General features: G+C 63.6%; 3 protein-coding genes across 3 annotated transcripts; all 3 read left to right on the forward strand.

Moving 5' to 3' along the window:
• Nucleotides 1-599: 599 nt before the first annotated feature.
• On the forward strand, nucleotides 600-7986 carry RGS14 (regulator of G protein signaling 14). Its single transcript, XM_082489681.1, has 15 exons — nucleotides 600-718; nucleotides 2274-2295; nucleotides 3539-3693; nucleotides 3809-3901; nucleotides 4467-4610; nucleotides 4779-4928; nucleotides 5117-5237; nucleotides 5327-5451; nucleotides 5531-5734; nucleotides 5821-5897; nucleotides 6074-6200; nucleotides 6534-6615; nucleotides 6785-6843; nucleotides 7038-7152; nucleotides 7433-7986. Exons 1-15 carry the CDS (start codon nucleotides 674-676, stop codon nucleotides 7666-7668), a joined length of 1755 nt encoding a protein of 584 aa, XP_082345807.1. The 5' UTR covers nucleotides 600-673; the 3' UTR covers nucleotides 7669-7986.
• A 2457-nt stretch (nucleotides 7987-10443) lies between these two features.
• On the forward strand, nucleotides 10444-15064 carry SLC34A1 (solute carrier family 34 member 1; the record flags this gene model as incomplete). Its single annotated transcript, XM_082489829.1, has 13 exons — nucleotides 10444-10648; nucleotides 10871-10987; nucleotides 11143-11325; nucleotides 11779-11907; nucleotides 11983-12126; nucleotides 12236-12347; nucleotides 12436-12631; nucleotides 12852-12947; nucleotides 13038-13155; nucleotides 13402-13569; nucleotides 13997-14113; nucleotides 14280-14404; nucleotides 14510-15064. The coding sequence occupies 13 exons, from the start codon at nucleotides 10444-10446 to the stop codon at nucleotides 15062-15064; spliced, it is 2265 nt and encodes a 754-aa protein (XP_082345955.1).
• Nucleotides 15065-16055: 991 nt separating this feature from the next.
• LOC309677049 (alpha-2Db adrenergic receptor-like) lies at nucleotides 16056-17084 on the forward strand (the record flags this gene model as incomplete). The annotated part of the gene is made up of 1 exon (XM_082489729.1): nucleotides 16056-17084. The coding sequence occupies one exon, from the start codon at nucleotides 16056-16058 to the stop codon at nucleotides 17082-17084; it is 1029 nt and encodes a 342-aa protein (XP_082345855.1).
• Nucleotides 17085-17528: the final 444 nt, after the last annotated feature.

Consider the following 17528-nt stretch of genomic DNA (forward strand, 5'->3'; position numbering starts at 1 on the left):
GGGGACGAGGACTGAGCTGGGGATGCAGATGGAGGCAGAGATAGGGATGGGGACTGGGATGTGGATGTGGATGGGGATTCAGATGGGGATGGGGTCAGGGACTGGGATGGGGCTGTAGATGCAGATGGAAACAGGGATGCAGATGGGGACAGAGTCACAGATGCAGATGGAGACAGGGAGAGGGATGGTGATTGGGATGAGGATGCAGATGGGGATGTGGTCACAGTTGCAGATGGAAATAGGGAGAGGGATGAGGATAGGGATTGAGATGGGAATGAGGATGCAGACGGGGATGGTCACAGATGCAGATGGAGACAGGGAGAGGGATGGGGAGGGGGATGTGGATGCAGATGGAAACAAAGGCAGGGATGAGGATTGGGATGCGGACGGGGAGGCGGCGGGGCCGCGGCTCCTCCTGGACCGGCGCCGGTGCCGGTGCCCGTCGGGGCGGTGGCGGGGCCGGTGGCGGCGGCGGCGTGGGGCGGGAGGGCGGCTCCACTCCCCCCTCTGCGGTCTCGGTTCCCATGGCGACACTTCCTGTGGCAGCCGAAAGCGGTAGTGCCGGGGAGCGCCGGGCTGGGCCGGGAGAGCCGCGCCGCGCCGCGCCGCCGGCCGGGGATGCTGCGGGGCCGCGGGCCGCGCCGGTAGCGCGGTGGGCCGGGCGGTGCCAGGCATGCAGGGCAAGGCCAAGCTGCTGCTGGTCCACAACGGCCGTATGGTGAGTCCCGGCCCGGCCCGGGGCGCCGGTTCCCATCCCCCGGGGCGGCCCCGCCCGGCGGCACGGCGTGGGGCTGGGTACCGGGCAGGCAGGGGATGTGGGGCTGGGTATCAGGCAGGCAGGGAGGTGTGGAGCGGATAACGGGCAGGCAGAGGGATGTATGGAGCCAGGTAACAGGCAGGGAGGGGGATGTGGGGCAGATACTGGGCAGGCAGTGGGGGTGTGGGGCTGGGTACTCGCCAGGCAGAGGGATGTATGGGGCCGGGTAACAGGCAGGCAGGGTGGGTGAAGTGGATAACAGGCAGGGAGGGGGGTGTGAGGCTGGGTAACATGCAGACAAGGGGTGTATAGGGCTTGGGTGTCCACAGCAGGCAGAGATGTAGAGGGCTATTAGGGCAGGCAATGGTATATGGGACTGGGTAACAGGCAGGCAGGGACATATGGGGCTGGGGTAATGAGAAGGCAGGGGTCTGTGAGGCTAAGACAGTGATATAAGTGGCGATGTATGGCACTGGGGTAACAGGCAAGCAGTGATGTATGGGGCTGGGGTAAACAGGAGTCAGCAGTGCTGGGGTGCATGAGACTGGGTGGCACAGGCAGGACAGACCTATGTGGGTGTGAGCAACGGGGATGGATGGGAAAGAGCAAGCAGATGACAGAATAGGGGTGTGTGGAGCTGGGGTAATGGGCAGGCAGGGCTGGGATGTGTGGAGCTGGGGTAAGCAGCATGGCAGCGGCATGTGGGGTGGGGTAGCAGGGACAGGCGGGGGTGGGATAGCGGGGCTGGGGTGTGTGGGTTCAGGATTCTGACAGGCAGGGAGTGTGCAGACCAGGCTTGGTGTACGTGGGGCTGGCAGGGTGGGGGCACTGGCCAGCCAGGTCAAAGGCACCACTTCAATGTGGCCCCAGGCAGGCGAGAGGCAGCGCTGTGCAGGGAGTGCTTGGCTTTGACTGCAGAGGCTCTGCCCATCTGCCTGCTTGCTGTGGGTCCCGGGGTACCACATCCCTGCAGCTGGTATCTGGGGTGGCCCAGGGGATGGTTCTGGCAGGACCTGGTCCTTGTTTTCGGGCATCTGCCATCCGGCAGCCCCAGGCCCCAAGGAAGGAGGGAGCAGGCAGTTTGCCTGCCTAGGGCTGTGGTTGTCCTTCCTTCCCTCCCCTCCTCCCCTCCCCTTCCTGTGCCGGGGAGGCTGCTTCTCTCCTCCCCGGGCAGCAGGCAGCGGTGGCAGGGTTACATCTGATAGCATCTGCCCTTTCCCAATTGCTGGCCTAGCCCCAGGGCAGTAGATGCACAGGAGGTGGGAGAAAAGCTGTGCACCCCTTGTAACCCCCCACTCCTACTCGCTGCCCCCGCCTTGGAGGCCTCCTGCCTCTGCCATGGGGCAGCCGTCCCAGTTGCAGGTAACACCAGAGCAGTGTTTGCCAGCAGCCCATGTCCCTTGCTCCTTTGTTCGGACTAGGCTTGCCCTGACGCTTCTGCCTACCCAGGTACTGCTCCACTGGGCCGGCAGATGCCGTGTGGCCCCTCTCACCTCTCTTCTCTCCACCCCCGCAGGGCCCGGCTGTGTCGGATGGAGGTAAGGCTGCTCTTTGCTCTGAGACAGGAGGCCGGCATCATCTTCAGGGGAGGGGGAAGCCCACAGCCAGGCCTGGTGCCAGGGGCAAGGAGCCAGCAGAGAGCCAGGTCCTGTGTCAGAACAGGCTGTGCTGTGGGCGAGTGCATGGCCGGGCCCCCACAGTGCCGGGCTGAACCCTGTGCCTGGGACTCGCCATAACCTCCCCATCTGTCCCGCACAGCCCCATGTCGTCCGTCCCTCCCTTCTGGCTGCTCAGCTGACTTCCTTGGGTGCTGGGGCTGAGGGGCTTCCTGGGGCAAGCAGAACCTGGGTAGCAGCCAGTCCTGGGTTTCATGAGGGAGTCTGCCCATCTGTCCATCTGTCTCATTGTGTACCACATATCTTAGCCGGCCCATTTGCGCATCTCGGTCCCACTGCAGGATCCTTCCAGTGCGAGGTGCCAGGGGCTGCTGTTCCCATCTGCATGCGCAGGGTGTGTGCAGTTACCCCATGTTTTATACAGGAGGAGAAGGGTGGGGAGCCTGGCAAAGCAGCAGCCTGCTGCCTCCTCTGCTCCCGCCAGCTTTGCCGGGAGAGCCTTGCTTCCATACCCTTACCTTCTCTTGCAAATGACCCTCTGCTCCCAGTTGTTCACCAACCAGACCAGTTCAAAAGCTGGGGTTGCCCCTGGGAACTTCCGTCTTTTTGACGGAGAGACTCCATTTGAATGCACAGTCACCTTGGGTTTCCCCGAAGGGAGGGTTTCCTCAGGGTTGGGAGCCACAGATGACACTTTCTGTGCCCTCCTCTCGCTGGATTTGTTCCTTGTCATGGCTGGAGGAATGGAGAAGGTAAGTTCAGGCACCTCTACCCATCCTCTGAGCTTCCCTCCATGCCATGTGCCCCCTGTGTCCCCTTCCACCCTGCTTTCCCTCTCTGGCTGGGTGCCTTCCCCACACATCAGCTTTGTTCCCCAGGGAGATGGGTCACAGGTGGAGTCACCATGACACCCCAGGGAGGGGAGGATGGCCAGTGCTGGCAGGGAGGGCTCTGACACTGGAAGGTGCCCTATGTGGCATCACGGCGCTTGATCCACCAAGGGTGCCACTGTGATACCAGCTCCTCATGCTCCCTTCCTGATGTCTCACTGGCTCGCATCAGCATGGGGTGGATGAACTCACTGCAGATACGGGGCTGCTGGCAACAGGGGGGGTGATGCTGGGGGACACCCAGGCAGACAGAACTGACCCTTTTCCTCTCTCAGAGTTAAATGCCTCCAGGGCCCGTGGCAGCAACCACAGCGTGAACAGCCTGCCGGGACCGCCGGCCACCTGCGGATCCACACAGGGGTCTGTGGTCAGCTGGGCCGAATCCTTCGAGACACTGCTGCAGGACCGTGTGGCCGTCACCTACTTCACTGTGAGTGCCACAGCCCAGACCTCAATCCTTGTTACTGTTGGCTCCTGGTCTTTGGCAACCAAGCCATCCCACAGCTGCGGTGTCATCCAGGCCAGCAACTCTCTCTACCCTGCAGGAGTTCCTCAAGAAGGAGTTCAGTGCCGAAAATGTCTACTTCTGGCAGGCATGCGAGCGCTTCCAGCAGATCCCGGCCAGCGAAACACAGCAGGTACCAGCCCCCACGCAGCCATGGTGTGGCTGAGCCTGGGTGACACAGCTGCTGGGAGGGATGTGGGCAGAGGTGGAGGTGGCTGTCATGCTTGCATGTCCCAGGGTCCTGGCAGACCCCTGTTCTGGGAGGCTGAGCAGTCTGGGGTCTTTTGTGGGAGGCAGAAGGAGATGCGATGTGCATCTTAAAAGCCACAGTCCACAGAGCAGGACATGCTTCTCCAGCATGGTGTGGCCAGAGGGTAGAGAATGCTGCTGGGAAGACAAGAGACCAAGGGCAGAGAGCTAGACAGGGGCTTGTGAGGGCAGAGCCACACAGCTGGGGGTAACGGTTCCTACTTCGGGTCGTACCTCCATGGAGAGACTGGCGTGTTGTGCCCAGAGCTTGACACTGGGTGGTGGAGGCTGGCTCTGATGCCCATCCTGATGTGCAGGTACCGAGTTGGTCCCAGGGGGACTTGGCCCCTCAGGGCTCAGGTGGCTCCGTGGGGTGAGCCAGGGGCTCCCCACAGGGTAGCACTGAGGAGAGGGCTCCTGGTCCTGACCTGACCCTCCAACTCCCCTAGCTGGCCCAGGAGGCACGGCGGATCTACGATGAGTTCCTCTCCAGCCACTCGGTCAGTCCTGTGAACATTGACAAGCAGGCCTGGATTGGGGAGGACATGCTGGCCACCCCATCCCCAGACATGTTTCGCATCCAGCAGCTCCAGGTATGAGCAGCACCCGTGCTCCACCCCACCCACGGGACGGGGGCTGCAGGACCACTCTGTGCATCACCCAGCATCTCTGCTGTCACCGTGGGGCTGTGCCATGGGGCAGTGGCCAGAGTGAGCTGTAGGTGGGCAGGGGTCTTAAGCCCACGCATCCTCCCTTTGCAGATCTTTAACCTGATGAAGTTTGACAGCTACACACGCTTCGTTAAATCCCCGCTCTACCAGGCCTGCCTGCGGGCAGAGAGCCAGGGACAGCCCCTGCCTGACCTGCGACCCCACTCCCGCAGCAGCAGCCCCCCACCTGACCTCAGCAAGGTGAGTGGGGTGGGAAGGGGAGATGGGGACCTGTTCCTTCACCTGAGAAAATGGTTCTGGGTCCTCTCCCTGATCCTTGGAGCAAATCCAGTCCCAGGCTGAGAACAGAGAAGCGGTCAGGGGAGTGGGGAAAGGGAAGGGGCAGCCGCAGATGTCCCCATGCTGAGGTGCTTCTCTGTTCACCCCAGAAGTCAAAGCTGAAGCTGGGCAAGTCCCTGCCACTGGGTGTGGAGACGGCAGGCAGTGGTGCCAACCGCAGCCCCCGCAGGTCCTTCAGGAAGGGAGAGCGGCGGGAGCCCTCCTGGGCAGGTAGGTGCTGCCCTGAGCGGGGCAGTCAGGACTGTGCTGCCCCCGAAGGGAGCCCATGGTCCCCACCACTGTTCTTCTGTCTGTCCTAGAAGGGGGAGAAGGTGGTGGGAATGCCATGCTATGGCGGGAGTCCCAGGGCTCACTCAACTCCTCGGCCAGCCTGGACCTGGGCTTCCTGTCCTCGGCCAGCACGTCTGCCAGCCCCTGGACAGAGGTGAGTTGTCGCTGCTGTGCTGGACCTGCAGCATCACGCTGCCACCGGCCAGGATCATCCTGCCATGTGCCTCCTGCAGGGCCATCGGAAGAGCCTGGGAGGCAGCGAGGCAGAGCTGCCGGCCAAGCCCATGAAGTACTGCTGTGTGTACCTGCCCGACGGCACGGCCTCGCTGGCCTCTGTCCGGCCTGGCCACTCCATCCGTGACATGCTGGCGGGGATATGCGAGAAGCGTGGCTTCAACCTCCCTGACATCAAGGTCTACCTGGTGGGGAATGAGCAGGTAGGGTGGGCAGAGGGGAGAGGGGGCTCCGGACTGGGACCACATGCTGCTCTGTTTGCTCTCTCCTGATGGTTTGGCTCTTGCAGAAAGCGCTGGTGCTGGACCAGGAGTGCTGTGTGTTGGCAGACCAGGAGGTGAAGCTGGAGAACAGGATAAGCTTTGAGTGAGTGGGAGCTTTGGGCTGATGCTATTGCCCTTAATTGTCTGGTCCACATCACACGTGGCCACCCATGGTGCTCCATGCCCAACCCCCAAGGCAGTCCCAAATGCCCCAGCTGTCCCCCTGCCTGTCCTGCCTGTCCATGTTTGCCTGCAGACAGCCTCTTCTCCCCTCTGCAGGCTGGAAATCTCCTCCCTCAATAAGACCATCCGCATCACAGCGAAGTCAACCAAGCGCATCCGGGAAGCACTGCAGCCTGTGCTGGGGAAGTACGGTGTGAGCATGGAGGTGGCATTGCTGCGGCGGGTGAGGACTCACACCTCAGTGGGCACAGCCCCGGCTTTCAGCAGCTGGGATGCTGTGGTAGTGGGGTTCCAGGTGTGGGGCTCAGGCCAGGGGCTGCTGGCAGTGACCAGGTTGTGAGGAGCAGTCATCCATGCCAGGGGCAGCCTGCAGGCTCATGGAGAGTCACTGGTGTTTGAGATGAGCCATGGCATCCCGCCGTGGGCTGGGAGGGACCAGTGGGTGTGCTCTGCACTGTGCAGCCCACAACCCAACGGTCTGGCCAGGGAGCTCACCAGGCCTGGCTGCCTTTGCCGTGCCACAGTGCGCGTGACATGTTGCGTCTTCCCATTGCAGCAAGGTGAACCAGCCGCCCTGGACCTGGAGAAGCTGGTCAGCACAGTGGCTGCTCAGAAACTTGTCCTGGAAACACCAGCAGGTAAAGTGTCCTCCCCTCTGCAAGCCATGTCCTCCTGCAGAGTGCTCAAAGGGCCAGGCTGCTTTCTGCTGGCCATGGCTCCTGCTCCCTGGGATGGGCTCCATCCTGTCACCAGCCAGGCCAGGACCAAGGTGCTGGCACAGGGTGCTGAGCATCACTTACCTTGCAGACATGCGAGTAACGGAAAGTGCTGAGGCCGCAGCCGCCCCCTCCCCTCTCCGGAGTGAGGTGAGCTCAAGATCCCACAACCCCAGTCAGAGATGTCCCCACAGCTGTTGCCATGGTCCATGGGGAAGGTGTGCCTTGCTGTGACCCCAGTGGGTGGCAAGGCAGGACCCAGGCTGTGGGAGGGCAGTGGGGATGTGGGCTGGGGGAGCACTGCCTCCTTGCCCCGTTGCCAACACCTGGGCTGCTCTTTGCAGGAGGGAAGCCCGACAGGAGCAGAGCCTGACACGCTGTGGGAGATGCCCTCCTCCTTCTCCCGGCCCAGGTCTTCAGCTGCCACAAACCTGAACCGCCGCACATATGACCTGGAAGGTGAGACCTGGCGTGTCTGAAACCTGAGGGGCTGGAGCAAAACATGGGGTGAGGGACGCAGGGCTGCTAGTCTGCTGGGAATGGGCTATGGGTCACTTGGTGTCCCCGAACGTGCTGGGGATGGGTGCAGAGCCCCATGGGTGCTGGCATGGAGCAGGGAGAAGGTGCAAGTGGTGTGCCTAGTTCATGTTCAGGGTCACATAAGGTGGAGAGGGCAGCTGAGGCATTAGGACAGGAGCCCAAGTACTGGGCTCAGGTGCGTGACCTGCATTTCCCCCAGGGCTGGTGGAGCTGCTGAACCGTGCTCAGAGCTGTCGGGCCAATGACCAGCGTGGGCTGCTCTCCAAGGAGGACCTGGTCCTGCCTGACTTCCTTCAGCTTCCTGGGCAGGGCGACAGTGCCTGCGTGGGGTCGGATCAGCCCCGCAGCCCTCACACAGGCTCCAAGGGAAACGGCCATCCTCAGCCTGCGGAGCTGACGCCAGCTCAGCCTCCGGTTGACCACGAGCTCCGATGAGTCCTGCTGCACGTCTGCACCCGGCACATGGTACCCCCGAGCCATGCCGGGGTTCAACACAGGGCCCAACCAGCCCCTGCCCTGCACCACCGACACTGCCCGGACCGCAGATTCATCCACGTCCTGTCCCAAACTGTCACGTCGTGTCGCTGTGAGTGGTTGAGCTGCTGCCATGCCCCTCAGTGGGGGTCACATCCTGGTGCACGTCAAGGGAGTCCTGTATATAGTTTGAACCCCCGTTGCAAAGCACTTTGCAATGTCCCATGCATGCCTGGCACTGTCCTGCCCAGTGCCTCTGCCTCTGGCAGAGCTGCTGCCCCAGCAAAGCCTGCCTGTGCTGGGCTGGCACACAGCCCTGTGGACTGTTCAGGTGGGGAAAGCACCCCTCCAATGGAAGGATGCATGGGAGAGAGAGGACACGGATGGGTGGGGTCCGAAGGCAGGCGCCAGCCCTGAACAGGGTCAGGACAACACATGTCTGAAGCTGAGGGTCGGATCCGGTCCCTGATCCCACAGGAACAGGGACTTCCCCGTTGTTGATGTGTGGGTCTACCATCCTGGGGAGGGTAACCATGGTCCTGCTGGCCTGTGCCCCGGGCAGGTTGTTACCATCTGCATTGCATGAATGTGGCTGGGCCTGATCCTGCCAGGCTCAGTGCCGTTGCAGTGCAAGGCACGGAGCCATATGTGGTTCCTGCCCCAAGCAAACAGAGGCAGAGGCAGCAGGTTGTGCCAAAGAAGCCTTCCTCCTCCCCGCAGGGAGATCCTGTGTGGGCAGCTGCTGAAGCGATCCACAGGAGCAGATCCCAGTAGGTCCCCTGCCGCTGGCTGGGGCCATGGGTGCTCAGCCCTTGGAGACAGGCCTGCAAGGTTCCAGAGGAATGCAGCACCTCTGAGTGCTGAGCATCTCAGCCTGGTGTGTGGGTACCCAGCCTGACATCCCTGCCAGTGGCTGTGCTGGGCAGAAACGTTGAGCTTGGCTCTGCCAGACCTGGCTGTGCATGGCTGGTCCCCATCCCAGGCAGCCCCATGACCCCAAAGCTCCCAGAGCCAGTCTACAATGGAGACAGCTCCCTGACAGCAGCCAGGAGATCCCTCCATCATCCATGTGTGCCGGGGCCCTTCCCTGGGTCACCGCTTTGTCACCACTGCCCAGCCAGAGGCAGGGGGGTGGCCCAGGCCAACCCTGAGGCTCGCCTGTGGACAAGGGTCATGGCCTCCCAGCCCCACACTGGTGCAGCTGGCTGTGGCCCTGCAGCCCTGGTCAGAGCCCCTCCGTGTCTCCATGGTGCTGCTCAGTCCCGTCTGTGGTGTGAAACTGGGGGAAATAAAGAGCATTGCCTGGACATGCGTCCCTCTCCTTCCTCTGCCGCCAAGGCTTTTTGCTTTTCCCAGCAGCAATTTTCCCCCAGCCCCTCCATACCCCACAGACCCCCCCTGGGCCCAGGGCAGGGCTGGACCCAGCCCTTGGTTCTGGTACCACCCTGCCGGCAGCAAGGGGCAGTGCCAAGAGCTTGTTTTCCTGGCACCACTGATGGTGTAGGGGAAGCTGTCGGGCCGGCACGGCCAAGGACTTCAGCCCTGTCCCTGTCAATGAGTGACAGCCAGAGCTGGCAGGGCCTCACCATGTTAATGATTGTGGGGGCAGCTGGCCAAGAGCCCCCAGCCACGGGGCAAGTGCGGACACCAGACTCCTGTCCACCACAGCCTGGCATGGGGCTCCGTGGGTGCCACTGGCCGCACCCCATCCAGCTAAAAAGGTCCCCAGGCCCTGCAGGGGCATGACATGTGCCTGCGGCACCTCCTGGATATTCAACTCCATTGGTTTGTGACTTGGTGGAGGCTTGGTGATGTTCCAGCAGTGGCAGGAATGTCCACAGGCTGTCCCCGAGTACCCTGGGGTACCTAAGGGATCTCCCCTTGTTCCCCCCCATACAATCGGAGCTGGCTTGTCCATGGTGATGGGTCCTGGGAGTGCCTGATCCTGGATGAATGGGGATGTGGCAGTGGCAGAGCCCCCTCTGTGCCTGTTCCCCATAGGCACTGGGCTGGAGGGGCCTTTGGCCCTTGGCTCTCCCCTGGGCAGATGCGGAGGCGAGCTGGCCAGGCACCTCGTGGGTGGATGGAAACTTCGCCAGAGGTGCGTAAACAGCGGGTAATGATAAACTGCATCGAGGAGGTGGTGACAGCATCACTGGTGTCACTCTGCTTCTGCCCACCCTGGTATCGCACGTGCTGGGAAGACATGGGCTGTGCCCCAGGCAGTCCTTGCAGTGCTGCCGACTGCTCTGTGCCGAGCCATTGGCACGGACTGAGCCGGGCCGTGTGCCACTATCACCACCAGCGACAGGACACAGGGACCACACTGGCGCTGACGTAACCCACCGCCAACGCCCTGGCAGTGAGGGCGGCGCATGCCCTGGGCAGAGCCAGGTCCCTCGTGGCTGATGCTCGATGGCCCCAAGGATGGTGGATGTATGTGTGGCCTCACCTCCAGTTTGGGACACCCCAGCAGTGCCAGCACCAAGCCCTTCTCTTTCTCCTCCTCTTCCTCTCATGCAGGGGATGAAGGACCAAGTGATGGAGAGCTGAGGCTGCTCCAGCATCTCCCTCAGGGACAGCTCCAGCACCGCCCTGCCTTCATTCCCCAAGGCACCGTCTGCCGCTCGCCCAGGGGCGATGCCGAGCCTCGGGCAGGCGAGGCGGGACGTGCCGGCAGCGCGGTACCCCGGGGGCGCATGCCCCATCCTTCCCCAGGACAACGGCTGACGCGGGATGCCGCGGGGTTACCCATTAACTGCAGGAATTTCTGGGGAGGAGGTGAGCAGCGAGTGGAGGCGAGGGGCAACGCGGGGCTCCTTAGACTTTGCTCTTGGCGTGTGTATAAAGGACCGCGGTGCCCCGTGGGCCACTTTGCTGGAGGGACGCGTGGATGTGGCATGTGGACATGATGCTGCCCTGAGTGCCCGGCCAGCCCCAGGTGAGCAGGGACCTGGGCAGGAGGGGTCCCCTCCCCATGTCCCCTACCTGCCCTTGCAGGAGCTCACTGGGGTGGCATGGTGGCAGCTGGTGGCCCAGAGGACCAGGTGATGGGATGGTGCTCCTCAGTGGTGCCAACACTGCGAGGATTTGGGGGGCCAGTGGCGGTCAGCATGGCACAGCCATGGCTCCACCATGGTGACGCATGGCTGCCTCTGCTCAGCCTCAGCAGGAGCGATGTTGCCCTACCGGAGGGAGAGCCCGGTGCTGCCCCACTGCCCAGTGCGGGGAGGAAGGGTGGTACACGGGCCCCAGTTTGCCTACTGCCCCAGCCCCCAAGGTAGGTGCCCCCAGCCCTCCTCCTCCTCCTCTTCCTGACCCTGCTGGGCTCAGCTCTGCTTCTGGCCAGATCCTGGCCCAGGCGGTGCCTGGCTCTCCTCTGCAGGGGGGTTCCCATGAGGATGGGACCATAACATGGGTGCCCCCTCTCTCCAGCTCTGCACCGGCTGCCAGGCGCCCACACCTGCCCCTTCACTGTCAGTGCAGTGCCTTGCCCTGACCATGGCTTCCCCTGCCCTGGCTCCCCGGGGCGGCTGGGAGAGGGCAGGGAGCGGTACGAGCTGGACGCACTGCCCTGGCAGGGGCCCCGACTGGGCTTGGACGAGCTGCAGAAGCCAGGTGAGACCCCAGGCACTGGGCACACAACACCTAGGTTGGGGAGCACCCCAGAGACCTTCCAGAGGCACCGAGGGGGGCCTCAGGGTGCCAGGACTGTGGGGTGCCAGGAGAGCCCCAGCTTTGTCCCTGGGACTGGCAGCAATTCCTCCCCACTGCCTTGCAGTGCCAGTCCTCACACTGGCACCCCAGCCAGACACCCCAGCACAGCGGGCTGCCTGCTGGTGGGGGAGACCCTCAGCTCCCCAAGGTGTCACGGGCAGAGCCAAGGGGGGCAGTTGGCACAAGGTGCTCTGGGGTGGGAGGAGATGGAGTGGACCCAGGGAGTGGTGGCATGGCTGGGGACACGAGCCCCATCCCTCCAGGGGTATGGGAGGATGGTGTAGGGCTGTAGGAGCCTGGGGAGCTGGTGCTGTGCCACAGCTGGTGTTTAACACTCTCTCTTGTCTTGCACAGAGCTGGGGTGCTGGGCCAGGGTCCAGTCCATTTGTGTCTCCCTTCTCAAGGTGCCCCTGATGTTCGGGTTCCTGTACCTCTTTGTGTGCTCCCTGGATGTGCTCAGCTCTGCCTTCCAGCTCGCCGGAGGTAGGGTGGCAGGGGCACCTGGGCGTGTGGTGGCACCCACCATGCCGGCACCCTGCCACTCACGCTCTCTTGCAGGAAAGGTGGCCGGGGACATCTTCAAGGACAACGCCATCCTCTCCAACCCAGTTGCTGGGCTGGTGGTGGGCATCCTGGTGACCGTGCTGGTGCAGAGCTCCTCCACCTCTACCTCCATCATCGTCAGCATGGTCTCCTCGGGGCGTGAGTGCACCCACGGGGCTCCTGGGGACCTGAGGTTGGGGGATAGGGTAGCCAGATGGGGTCACCCTGTGCCGGGCCATGCAGTGCTAGCAGGTCTCTCTGTCCCCAGTGCTGGAGGTGCGCTCTGCCATCCCCATCATCATGGGCTCCAACATCGGCACCTCTGTCACCAACACCATTGTGGCCCTCATGCAGGCTGGTGACCGCAGTGAGTTCAAACGGTGAGAGCTGGTTGGGGCAGAGAGGACTCAGGGGTCTGGGGGCTGCCCCCAGGGGGCCCACCCCATGCTGACAGGCTCCTCCACACAGGGCCTTTGCCGGTGCCACGGTCCACGACTGCTTCAACTGGCTCTCAGTGCTGGTCCTGCTGCCACTGGAGGTGGTAAGCGGGTACCTCCACCACGTCACCCGCCTGGTCGTGGCCACCTTCAACATTCGCAGTGGGAAGGATGCTCCCGACCTGCTGAAGATCATCACAGAACCCTTCACCAAGCTCATAATTCAGGTTTCCTCAATGTGGTGTCCCCCACACTGGTGTCCCCAGGCTGGTGGTGGTTCCCCAGCTTTGGTGTCCTACTGCTGGTGGTCATGTCCCCAGCACTGGTGTCCCTTTGATGGTGGTTGTATCCAAGTGTCCCCAGGCTGTCAGTGGTGTCCCAATCCCAGTGAAGATGTCCCAAGTTGTGGGTGCTGTCAGCCCCCAAGGGCTCTCTCTGTTGTTGCAGCTGGACAAGTCGGTGATCACGGGCATTGCAACGGGGGACGAGAGTCTGCGCAACCGGAGCCTCATCCGTGTCTGGTGTGGCCCTGCACCCCCACAGGTGAGGGGCCCATGGCCCTTCTGGGGCCACCAAATGATTCCATGGAGGGTGGGTGGTGGGCAGCCGAGGACGCTGTGGAGCCAACTTCAGACCACCCTCTCCCTGCAGATGGCCGCTGTGGGGCTTGTGCCCCCCCTGAACTGCACGGCCCCTGGCCACTGCAGCACTAAGAGCATTGAGAGCCTCCACAATGTCACCAGGCAGAAGTGTGAGTGGGTGTGTGGGGCTTGGGCAGGGCTGGGGGACAAGGGGCATGGGGCTGGGGAGGTGCAGGTAGGGCTGGGGGGTGTATGTGGGATGGAGAGGTGCTGGGCATGGGGCTGGAGTCATGATGTGGCACAGGGCTGGGAGATGTTGGGGCTGGCATCCAGGTGTGGGGTTGTCTGGGTGGGTGCAGCTTTGTGAGAGGGGCCGGGCTAGCCCCAGCCCCTCGCCCAGCCGTGCTGTGGGGCAGGTGAGCATCTCTTCACCGACACACCGCTGCCTGACCTGGCTGTGGGGCTGGTGCTGCTGGCCGGGTCACTCGTTGTGCTCTGCACCTGCCTCATCCTTCTGGTCAAACTCCTCAACTCCCTGCTGAAGGGGCAGGTGGCCAAAGCCATCCAGAAGGTCATCAACACTGGTGAGTGGGTCAGGGACCACTGTGGGATGAGTGAGATGGGATACTACCTGCCCCACAGCCAACCAGCCCCTGCCCCAGCCCCATCTCCCTCCCCACCTGCCATCCTCAGGCCCATCCTTGGCTGCCCCTAACCCCCACCCCTGCCTGACCCCCATGTCCCCTGCCTGCCCCTGACCCCCACTCTGATTATGGCTGTCATGGCTTCCTGGTGTCCACATCCTCTTTCCCGAGCCATCCCAGTCACCAGCCACCAGGCTGGCCCCATACCCACAGCTTTGCCCCATACCCACATCCTGACACAGAGCCTGGCCCATAGCCCCCTCCCTGCCCAGCACAATGTAGGAGCTCTGGGCTGCTCCCAGCTGATGTGTCCATGCCCATGTCCATGCTTGTGTCCACGTCTGTGCCCATGGCCATGCCGTGGCAGACCTCCCACACCCGCTCAGCTGGCTCACCGGGTACTTCGCCATGGTGGTGGGTGCTGGGATGACCTTCGTGGTGCAGAGCAGCTCTGTCTTCACCTCGGCCATCACACCCCTGATTGGTGAGTCCCAGCCATGTGTGGTCCCCTGCCATGCGCTGGTCCCCCCCATGATGGCCCCTGGGTGCTAGGGTGCTTGGAGGGGCAGGAGGAGCCACGCCTCCCTGGGAGAGTGTGGGGATGGCACTGGCAAGGAGCAATGGGACGGGATGGGGTGCCTCTCCCACAGGCCTGGGGGTGATCAGCATCGAGCGCGCCTACCCGCTGACCCTGGGCTCCAACATCGGCACCACCACCACTGCCATCCTGGCTGCCCTGGCCAGCCCGGGGGACAAGCTGGCCAGCTCCTTCCAGGTATGGGCAACCTGGGACCATGGCCAGGTTGGCGGGAGGCACCGAGCAAGGCAGGGGCTGGGGGAAGCCCGTGTGCTCAGCCCAATGGGAATGCTGTCCCTGCAGATCGCCCTCTGCCACTTCTTCTTCAACATCTCCGGCATCCTGCTGTGGTACCCGTTGCCCTTCACCCGCCTGCCCATCCGCATGGCCAAGGCGCTGGGAGAGCGCACGGCCAAGTACCGCTGGTTTGCCGTGCTGTACCTCATCGTCTGCTTCCTCCTGCTGCCCTCCCTCATCTTCGGCATCTCCATGGCGGGCTGGCGGGTGCTGGTGGGGGTGGGTGCACCCTTCCTCAGCCTCCTCTTCTTCGTGGGGCTGGTGAATGCACTGCAGGCACGCAGCCCTGGCCGCCTGCCCAAATGGCTGCAGACCTGGGACTTCCTCCCTGCCTGGATGCACTCGCTGCAGCCCCTCGACCGGCTCATCACCCGGGCCACCCTCTGCTGCACCGACCGCTGCCGCAGCCCTGAGGGATGGGAGGAGCGTGATGGCCCGCCCCGTGACAAGGCCAGGCTGGGGCTGGACAACCCCGCACTCTCCTACCCCGAGGAGGTGCCTGGCCCCGCTGTCCGGGTGGGCTCCCCTCGCCCACCCCTGCACAGTGCCACCCGGCTCTAGTTGGCACTGGACGCCCAGGCCACCACTCCTGTGACCACCCAATTTCTGCCATCCCCACTCAGCTGGTGTCTAATAAATGCTGAGCGCCCGCGCCCTGCATGTGTGTCTCTTCACAGAGGCTTCTGCCTCTGCAAACCCTGCCGCAGCCACAGCTGCAGGTGCCAGACGCCCACCATTTGCCCCCGTGTCCAAACACCACCACTGCACAGCCTGGCCCCGTACGGGTGCCTGGTGTTGGGGATGCACCAAATGCACTGCTGGTGCCGTGGGGGCACACGCTGATGATGCTGCAGCTAAACCCTGTGCCTGCGGTTTGCAGCCAGCCTGTACCGATGTGCCGCAGGCAGCATCTTCTTCCACCTGCCTCATCCCGGGAGGGCTCAGCCAGCAGGGTCCGTGCTGCGCCGCTGTGTGCCACGGCGGTGTGTCGGTGCACCAGTCACAGCACAGGGCAGCTGGCGAGGTGCTGTGGTGCTGTCAGGCTGGGGCTCGGCAGGACATCGACCCAGCATGGTCAGGCAGTGTCCCCAGCCTGCCAGGTACCCCAACACCCATGGCAGGAGCTCACCTGCCACGGTGGCCCTGGCAGGAGCCCTTTAAGTGTTGGCAATAACTGCTTCTCCCACTGCCCACAGATGCTTGGGCTCCTGCCAGCGATATCAGCCCGTCTGTCCGTCCCTCCCTCCTTCCCGCCCGCCCTCCTCCCGGGCTGGATGCAGCGGACGGAGACAGCGGGGCTGCCGTGGGAGCTGCTCTGCAGCTCCCACCACTGCCACTGCGCCGTGTGCCCAGTCAGGCGACCACCGGGCCGGGACGACTTCTGCTGTGCCACCGGACCGTGTCAATATGGGAGCAGTGGCGGCCGGGACGCCCCACCGGGGACTCAGCGATGCCAGGGCTGCGCCATGAGATGCAGCAGGGCTGGTGAGCAGGGTGCGTGCGGCGGGGGGCAGCCCCATGGGGCTTCATCTGCCTGAGGGGCCGGGCCAGCATGGAGCCAGCCGGCCCCCTCCTCAACACCTCCGGTAACAGCAGTGGCACCAGCAGCGCCCCGCACTCGCCCGCAGCCACGGGGCTTATCCTGCTGGCTGCCCTGGCTGTCCTGCTGGCCACGCTGGTGGGCAACACGCTGGTGGTGGTGGCCATCTCCACCAGCCGGGCCCTACGGGCCCCGCAGAACCTCTTCCTGGTGTCCCTGGCCTCGGCGGACATCCTGGTGGCTGTCCTCGTCCTGCCCTTCTCACTGGCCAACGAGGTGATGGGCTACTGGTATTTCGGCGGCCTGTGGTGCAGCCTGTACCTGGCGCTGGATGTGCTGCTCTGCACTGCCTCCATTGGGCATCTCTGCGCCATCAGCCTTGACCGCTACTGGGCTGTCACTCGGGCAGCGCGGTTCAACCTGCGCCGCAGCCCCAGGCGCGTGAAGGGGATGATCGGGGCGGTCTGGGCAGCAGCGGCCCTGGTGGCACTGCCACCGCTCCTGCGGGCACGGCCAGGGAGCCAGGAATGCCAGCTGAGCCAGGAGACCTGGTATGTGCTGGTCTCCTGCGCTGCCTCCTTCTTCGCCCCCTGCCTTGTCATGGTCGCCGTCTACTGCCGCATCTACCACCTGACTGCCCAGAGGACTGCAGCCCTCCTTGCCACCCACACCCCGTGCCCTGCTGGCACCGGCAAGAAGGGGCCAGAGGTCGGGATGCCAGGCTGGCGACGCCGGAGCCAGCACCAGAGCGTCTCGTTGTGCCGGCAGCGGCTGGTGCGGGCACGGGAGCGGCGCTTCACCATTGTGCTGGCCGTGGTGATGGGGGCCTTTGTGCTGTGCTGGTTCCCCTTCTTCTTCACCTACAGCCTGGGGGCCATCTGTGGGGATGGCTGCCACATCTCCAAGCCCCTCTTCAGCTTCTTCTTCTGGATCGGTTACTGCAACAGCAGCCTCAACCCCCTCATCTACACCCTCTTCAACCGGGACTTCCGCACTGCCTTCCGCCGGCTCCTTGCTGTCCCCCGCCAGCAGGGCACCTAGGGCCCAGCTGGGACACCGAGGAAGCGACCCCAGCTCCACTCGCCGCTGGCAGTGCCCAGTCTCACAGCAGATCACGGACTGCAGTGTTGGTGTGCATCTCAAGGTACATTTGGAAATGTGGGGTTGAATAAAATGAGGCCAAAGCCTGTGCCCAGGGCTGGTGTCTGCCTCCTGGGAGCCCAGCAAGCAGCACCCATTGCTGGCACCCATTGTCACCTGGGTCACCTCACCTTGCAGCGTGGGTGATCCGTTGGTGGTGACAACTCGCCGTGGCAGCTCTGGAGAGCACCAGTGCTCCTTGCTGCCAGGTGAACCTTGGGTTCCCTGCATGCCTGTGACCCCCACCATCCTCTTGCGCAGGGGACAGACCCCACAGCTGCTGCAGGGGGGACAAAATCCCCCACGTGGCAGCATCACTGGCACCAGGTTGAGCTGGTCATGCCA

Source organism: Vanellus vanellus (genome assembly GCF_965231255.1).
Source record: "Vanellus vanellus genome assembly, chromosome: 13".
Classification (NCBI taxonomy): Eukaryota; Metazoa; Chordata; class Aves; order Charadriiformes; family Charadriidae; genus Vanellus; species Vanellus vanellus.